Raw genomic sequence first — 8,549 nt, 5'->3', positions numbered from 1 at the left:
AGAGGCCCGGCCCTGAGGTGTCTCAAGCTAAAGCGGCCAAATGGGCGCCGCCCGTTTTTTAATCGAGGTTATAAACGCTCTTGAATGTCCACTGACAAGCCACAGACTAAGGTGTCTTGATGATTATTTTTTTTATTAATAAATACCTGGACAGCACCAATGATACTTGAACATAATCCTGCAATGCCGTGGGGACCGCAGGGGCACGTGTCCCCGCTTGGACTCATTTTGTCCTTTTGCATTTGCTTGCACACATGCTCTTCCATGTGTAACACCTTGGATAAAATGGATCCAATCAATATCAAGTGAGAGGAAAATGCTAATTTTAAACTATTACCCTCCTTTGGTTTTAAAGTGACTCATCATCAAGCGTACAGGAGTGCTGCAATTTAAACCCAGAGCACTGTGGTTCCTCTCAGAGGGTCTTCTCTTTGTATACACGTGTGCACAGACGTTGACAACAAGACTTTTGGCCACCTTAAAGTTTCCATGTGTCTGAAAGCATTAACATTTTCGAGAACAAAAACTGGAAAGAAAGTGTATTCATATACATCAGAGTTCTGTACATTAATAAGCTTTTATACAAATATAATCCACCAAATATTGGCTTCTACGTACAGTTCTGAAATATGGCGACTCATTTGTATTACCTAACCTTCGACAGTGCTACTACTAACATGAATGTTTCAGGTTGCTTTAACACCTGGAGAATATGTTTGTTTTACAAAGTGGGTACAGATTTCTCTCACTTGATATGCAGTTTACTTATGAATAAATTAAGTGGTAAAATGAAGCTTGAACAACATAGTCTGTGGTGTAGTAACATCAGCAACTGCAAGTTCCTGGCCATCCACAAGCCCCAATTCTGAAACAGAAAGAAAAGTGTAAGCACAGCAAATCACTGTGGTTTGTCTTTTTTAAATTAAAAATAATAATAACATTATGAATGCCACACCCACAAATCATAAATATGATGAAATAAAGCTACAAACAGCTCACTAGCTAAACTAATATTTATCTATTACATCCAGGAAACTAACAGACCTTGTCAGGAAATATATAAAACACTACTGAAGCATGTTTAATTTAGATCAGTTATCAGCTTGCTTTGTTGGAATTTTTTCTCCACGCCTGTCCATGTTTCACATTTAAACAATTCAAAGCTTATCCCTGAACAACCTGCAAAAAGTATATTGTATGTAAAAGTATAAAGAAACACGTTTTACTATACAATGCAAAATACGCTAAATACGCCATACAGAGGGATTCAACTGAACCGTTTAGGGCAAGGTCTTGAAAATCTACACAAGACAACTGCACGATACCTTTTAGTGTCTTGGAAAGATTTGGCCTTGTTCGCTCTTCAATTGAAGCCACTGTCTGCAGGAAAAAAAAAAAGCCAAAACATTTTCTTTCAAATTCAGAAAAATAAATTTAAATAAATTTAGATTACTAAAGGCAATTAGGTATGTTCAGATTACCTGCAGATAAAGTGTTTTATTTCCCCCATACATGGTTGCTGTGATTGCAGGAGATTTCATCTGCCTATATACATAACAATTTAAAAAAAAAAAAGACAAACAGGTAAAAATTCATTTAGAAACTACCTTTCTGAACCACCAAGCTACCCTAAGTTATGAAATAAGTCAGACTAGTTCCATACTTACAATGAAGCATTATTTGTCAAGTAATCCAAGATCTCCTGCAACTTAGCTGATGGAGAAATCTCTATGTTCTGGGGAAGTTGGCTGCAGGCTGGACAGTTCTCCTACAACAAAAGTATCACAAGAATGCATGTTATGTTCAATATGTTTTTTAAAATGCTTAATAAGGTTTCAAAACTATTTGTGCTTTTTTTTCCTAAGTTTTTTTAGCTCAAGAAATATTAGTACTGTTGACAAAGCACAATTCCTTGTGAAGTCTGCCGTGTTCGACTGGCTCTCAGCAGCAGCTAAGTACTGATGAACTACAACTTTCATCTGGCATAGAATTTAACACTACACACTTGAGTTGTCGTAACCTCTTTATGAGAAGATTTGCTTATAAGTTTTCTTAAGACTGCAAATCCTATTTTGTACACCACGTTTCCTGTATGACAGGAGAAATCTTCAGGATTCACTTTCCAAAAAGTCAAGCACTATTTTCCTCTGCAGGTAGCACAGCAGAAACAGCTGAGAGGCTGATGTTGCTACTACATATACTATGCAATAGTTTTTGCTCAACTAGTGGGTAGAAGAAAAAGTTTCAATACCAGGACATCAAATTAAACACCTGTTGATCTGGAGGTAAACAGTCTTGCTACTCTACATTGCCCCTGTCATCACTATTCTACCCCAAAACCACAGAAGTTTAAAAAAAAGATAAATCCTACATGCTAAAAACAATACTCTGGAGAAGTAGCTGAACCAGTAATACTGTAGTTTTTACTAGTAACACTGTAGTTTTTGCTTTTAAAACTTCAGAAATACCATTATTGAGTGCTAGGGGCCAAGAGATTCAATATTGTGTTTCAGAAATACAAAGTGTGCAAATTCAATGAAAATCAAGGAAACAACACTACAAGCCTTTAACAGCACTGACCTTTCTTTCAGCTTCAAATGTGTACGTGTATAATCCATCCACATCATTAAACACCAAGTAGTTGTTAAGAGGAATGTATGCACTGTAATGATAAATATGTTAGTGTTAATACACGTTGTTATGTTGGATATCATTTATGTTATCAACAAGAAATGAAATACCTTGTGGCTATTTTAAAAACTTCAGTGGCGCAAACAGCTGGAATAAGAAAAAAAATAAAACAAAACAATTTTTTCAGTTTCTAGCTCTGTCACAGAACATGCAGACATTAGTGCAGAGAGTTCTACCAGAGAACAAAAGTGACTAAAAAAAAAAAATCAAATATAACAATTTGTACTTGGCAATTCTAAGCATTAACACCAGAGATTTGGCACTTATCTGAGACTATGCTAAGCTTATATAGAGTATTTTACAATTTTTTTTCCCCAGTCTCAAATGTTTTTGCTCACTCCCACAGTTATACATGAGCTCAACATTTATACAGTCACATGCAGCTTCTCTATGGAAAAGAGGAATGGGACTGTAAGAATAAATCAGACTCACTGAAACGTTACTATTACCCTCCCCAAGTTCTCAATTCCAAATCATTGCCTTACAAGACTCTAAATTCTGCAAAGCAAAGTGAAATGAGTCCTTTCAGCATACCTGCAATTACTGCATTTGTAGAAGCCACTGCTGGAATAATTCGTTTAACCACCCCTGTAGAGTAAAACATACAATTTTGTTTTTTCCAAGAATCTATACGGAGAGACAATTTTTGGCCAAAGTAATTAGAGAAGAGTGTACCCTAAAGGTACTTTAAACTTCCCAAGAATTTCTATGACAATAAGGTATAACAGCATGCTGCTCAACTACTTTGGCATTTTTTAATTTTAGGAATAGATCAAGCATGTTGGAAAAAAAGGAGTGAACTAGTGAATAAATTCTGAAAACAAGTATTCTGTATTTAGCACTGCAAATTCATTTTAGACTCAGTTCTATGCGTGTTTAACTGAAGAAACACATAAAGGAAAGATACTTGGTTTTGGTATTCCTTCCGCAAGAAGAGGCTCACCACCCAGTCAAACAGCACAGTCCCTACACTGCCATAACGCAAGATTTGCTACATCTACAAGCTTGTACATCAAGTTTGCTCTTTTTTCAGGCCTGCCAAAAAGATGGCAAATTCCTAAGCCAATTGAAGTTCCCCTGGCTTCTCATTCTTAACATGTATCCCTTCACGTTTGAGAAAACACGCATCAAACTTTTATCTTTGCCTTCTTTCTGCTACGTACTTCACAATGAAGCCATCTTCAAATGCTGACAACCGTGCATCGATTTACATGTACACAATTATGTTTCACAACCAGAGTTTTCATCATTTACGCTGATTAAACATTCTGCACTTGCATGTGAACAGGGGCATACACAGCAGTAAAGAAGAGATGCTATAGTCTTAACCAGCCTGAAATGGCATAAAGTGTTGTCGCTAAAAGACTTGGCCACGTCCTTTTGTTCCTGCTCTTCGACCCAGCGAAAGCGGTCACAGTATAACGTGAACTGAGGAGCTGCTCCAGGTTAACAATAAAATGGCAAAAAGAATGTTCAGTTTTGTCCCAGATCAGTTCCTCCGATTCACCACAAATGTCTAAACATCTGATTCATCATAGAAATATTTGTGCTGGCACAGGAAATGTGCTTCTTGTTTCTCTTCTAAGTTGTTAAGTGAGAAAAGAATTTTTTTTCTCAGCAGAGCTGCCAGCTTAGTCATAACAAATACAAGGAATATCAAATCCAGTCCAACTGCAAATGCTGCAAACTTATCCGATTCACCACAAATGTCTAAACATCTGATTCATCATAGAAATATTTGTGCTGGCACAGGAAATGTGCTTCTTGTTTCTCTTCTAAGTTGTTAAGTGAGAAAAGAATTTTTTTTCTCAGCAGAGCTGCCAGCTTAGTCATAACAAATACACGGAATATCAATCGAGTCCAACTGCAAATGCCGCAAACTTAGTGCAAAGCCATACCCTTACCTTGGGTGAGTCTGTATGTAACACCTTTAATATTAAATTGTGATGCTCTTTCTAAAGACTTCTGGTAAATCCACTGTATGTGTTCAGGGTCATCTCCATCCAATGCAACACCTTCTACAGCAAAGTTCAGAATTTACAGGTAAGTGCTATTAAAACTTGACACTTTAAATAAAATATCATTTCTATAAACACCGTAACTTCTATCACATTCTGTACACAACCTATCTTAACCTCACAGATTTACAGAGCTGTTACAGGTTACATTCTGAGTCAGGAAGGACACTGCAGTATGAGACAAACACGTGAAGAAATACGGAACTGGAGAGTAAGTTCGAGAAGAAAAAATCCCAGCTCAGAGGAGGCTGATTCAATGCAATGAGCCACATAAAGTTAAAAGGTAGGATGGTTTCACTAAAAGCAGTGATTTATGTCTAATTCAAAACAAATGAGTTAAAAGGAGAAAAGTCAGTTTAGCACTAATATACTAATTACCTCCAAAAGGCTGCTCCTTCGGCCACTGCAATATCCTGACATACTCAATACAGTGCTCTGGTAGTCTGGGCATAGATGCAATAGTACACATGGGAAAATTGACCTGATGTGGGCAGGGGAAGAAAACCAGAGACAAATGTGTAATAAGTTATGTATAGTACTAGGAAAAGAAACAAACAAAACAGAGGAATTTAAAAAAAAAAACCAAAAACAAAAAAAAGGAAATATCACTGGTTGAAATTACCTGTGGTGGATAAAGCTCAAGTGTGCATTCAACACATGCTGTCATACCAGGAATAATCACACGAACATTTCCTTTAAAACCTTCTGTCCCTCCATCTATTAAAGGTATGATGGAACTTGGATCCAGTACACCATCTTCATAATGTAAAAATGACATCTAACAAACAAAGGTGAAGGGTTTTGTTGGGTTTTGCTTTTTTTAAACAAGTTGCAAGGAAGAAAAAGAAATCGTAGAAATTTCATTCTTTATGGTACCACAAGATGAAATGCTTAATATACAGTATATTTTGAGGGTACATTGGGCATAAAACACAACTTATTTGTCAGTGCATGGTGCTTCCCCTACTACCTTCCCCCTCCACCTCCTCTTCCCCTCACTCCCCTGAAAAAAAAAAGCTATTATTTCCTTATAGTATAACAGAAAAAATGGTTGGTTAGTTTTAAGGATTTGGGGGGTTAATTCTTGGTTTGTTGTTCTGTTTGGGTTTTTTTAAACACTGGTAAATTCTCAAGAACATTATTTCATAAATAATGAAACAACAAATAATGAAATATTGAAACTGCGGCAGAGAAGAATTAGGGTAGATATGAGGAAACACTTCCTCAGGGAGAGGTGCTCAGGCACTGGGATGCAGTGCCCAGGGAAGTGGTGGAGTCACCATCTCTGGAGGTGTTTAAGGAGAGGCTGGATGTGGCACTTAGGGCTGTGGTCTGGTCGATGTGATGGTTTTGAGTCACAGGCTGGACTTGATGATCTCAGGTCTTTTCCAGCCTCAACAATTCTGTGATTCTGTGAATTCACGATGATAAAATTACCTAGTTCACGGACTAGGTTTCTACTACTTTGTAGCATAAGGGCTCCAAAAGATGACATTTACAAGTTGCAGCACAGTAAGTACTATCTGGCTAATGTAAAAAAAAAAAAAAAAAGTAAATCAAAACAGGAGCACCCAGAGAGCTGGGCAGCTTGAAGTTTTTTCAAAAGCTGACTGCACCAGGCCACAAACAATGTAATCTGATTTTGAAATTACCCCTGCAGGGTGTTGCACAAATGTTGGCTAACATTGCTCAAGAAGAAGGCAGGTAAGGGAGTGTATATTTTGTCCTGGTCACAAAAAGAAAACAGAAAACAGAAGTACATACAGAAAGCTGTGAGTTTCAACAGCCTTCATTTCATTTTAATGACACATTCTACACAAATTTGTTCAATTTTAGTTTTCTACACTCAAGCAATAACCAGGCTTTAAAAAGATTGAGGACTTTACCAGCATGCCATTAATCCATCTTCTTGCAATTATAGAGTCCAGCCCACAAACAATAATATGAAACTCTAGGGGGGGAAAAAAAAAGTTATTTAAAGTCTATACTAATGCATACTTCTTAAGACAAAGTATTCTGGTTGTAACAGTTCAGAGAAATTGACTGCAGTTTAACTGTCTCTGCCAGATTACCTACGTGACAGATGCATGTAAGTTTTGTCTATTTGTTACTTTTACTTCCAGTACACAATAGAAGAATAAAATAATTGGCAATCTAACTGCCAGGAAATGCAGTAAGCAACTACTGCAACGTTCCCGTAAAGCACCAGTGAGTGTCTGGCAAGCAAATACCACTTACGTCGATAGAAGCTTTCATCCATGTCTTGAATCTTTTTAAAATATCTGAATGTAAGCCCAGTAAAGGAATATATTTATAAAGTAGTTAAGTTTACTGTTTTCTATTCACCAACCTAAAGCCAAAACATTATCCAATTTATTACCATAATTTTATATGACACTTTTTTAAAAAAGTGACTCAAAGATTCAAAATTCCCACTGCTGGAGCTGTAGGATCTGAAAAAACAAGGGACACAATGTGACAGTCACACAGAGGAAGAAGCACAGAACACTGGCTCTCACAAAGTCGTGTATCAGTAAGCGCTGCTCTACATTTACAAACTAAAGTATCCTACCAGTACATACTCAAAACACTCTGGTGAATAAACCTGTAATTCTATTACCTCAGTGAAAATTAGACTATTGCATTTGAATAAAAAGAGTTAGTCCAAACACAGAAAATAGTTTCTTAAAGCTCAGCTTGTTTTCCTTGTGTCCTAATGCCACCAAGAACGAGAATTCTCAATCACCAGCTGAATGAATCTGTATGAAAAAGAGAGGGTGGCAGCAAAACACTTTAGATAGTCTTACCACCTACAGAGTTTTTTTTAAAGCCTTCAAGGCTACTACTTGGCTATAAAAGGATACGCCACGACAGCACAGTTGGGAATGCGGCTGTTTAGGAATTCTGCTGCAACCTCTGCTTTTGGCCGCCCGACATCCTTCGGTCTGGGAAATAAAATAAGGAATTTCAAAGGCATTATTTTAGTAGATCCAATCTTTCCAGACTATGCATTGCAGTATCGAATTAAGGGACTAATTGTTACTGTAGGATAATTAAAGAATCCCTGTAAAACATCAGATATGAGACCTTCAGTTAGCTAAATATGTCCATGTATCTTCAGTCATCAGCACAAAAAAAAATTCCAACATTTTTTCATTTTGCTTGCAAGACAAAGATATCAGAAAATTTGACATTTCAATCTGTGTGCTTTACTCTTTAGTATCACCTTTTCTATTAGTCATCAGCTGTATTTGAATGGTAAGGAATGTGTATTTATTTTTTTCACAGTCAAACTATAACACCACAGATCTCAAACCAGGAAGGAATTATACGAAACATTAAGTTAATTATGAGCACCACTGTGACAGGAACTTTCACTAATCTTCAATGACATCTTGTTCAACCAAAGCAATGATCATACTCACTTATTTTGTTCAGGCACTCTTAAAAAAAGCAAACATGGAATTGTGAAAAGATCACTTACCGAAACAGAAACTGTCGGTTCAGATTAGAAACATCTATAGTATCCATGTCAATAACATGGATCTGTCTAAAGCCAGACAGCGCCTGTAAAAGGATAGTGAACTTCATTTAATAGGCAATGAAATGCTCTTACTGCTCCAGAATTCCTCCCACATGCCAAAAAACTCCAACCTTTGGAGGAACAAATGTATATATTCTTTATTCCCTGTGAAGACAGGCATATGGTGGTTCTTTGTTGCCTTGCTAATGCTGATATTTAGACAGATGGAATTAGTAACATTTCAATGGTCAAAGACAATATTCTGCTGAACGTGACATTAGTTTAGTCTACCTAATCAGAACACAGGAAGCCAACAG

At 36.9% G+C, this 8,549-nt stretch overlaps 1 protein-coding gene across 1 annotated transcript; it reads right to left on the bottom strand.

The window, feature by feature from the left end:
- Window positions 1–377: 377 nt before the first annotated feature.
- On the bottom strand, window positions 378–8,276 carry UBA3 (ubiquitin-like modifier activating enzyme 3; the record flags this gene model as incomplete). The annotated part of the gene is made up of 14 exons (XM_009873909.1): window positions 378–865; window positions 1,326–1,380; window positions 1,482–1,545; window positions 1,668–1,768; window positions 2,581–2,662; window positions 2,742–2,778; window positions 3,226–3,279; window positions 4,596–4,709; window positions 5,088–5,190; window positions 5,332–5,487; window positions 6,596–6,660; window positions 6,948–6,991; window positions 7,574–7,654; window positions 8,194–8,276. Coding segments are annotated over 14 exons (1,128 nt in total), but the record flags the coding sequence as incomplete, so codon positions are not given.
- Window positions 8,277–8,549: the final 273 nt, after the last annotated feature.

The sequence above is a fragment of the Apaloderma vittatum genome, unplaced genomic scaffold (assembly GCF_000703405.1).
Source record: "Apaloderma vittatum isolate BGI_N311 unplaced genomic scaffold, ASM70340v1 scaffold16397, whole genome shotgun sequence".
Classification (NCBI taxonomy): Eukaryota; Metazoa; Chordata; class Aves; order Trogoniformes; family Trogonidae; genus Apaloderma; species Apaloderma vittatum.
This window is presented reverse-complemented; position numbering and strand designations above follow the sequence as displayed.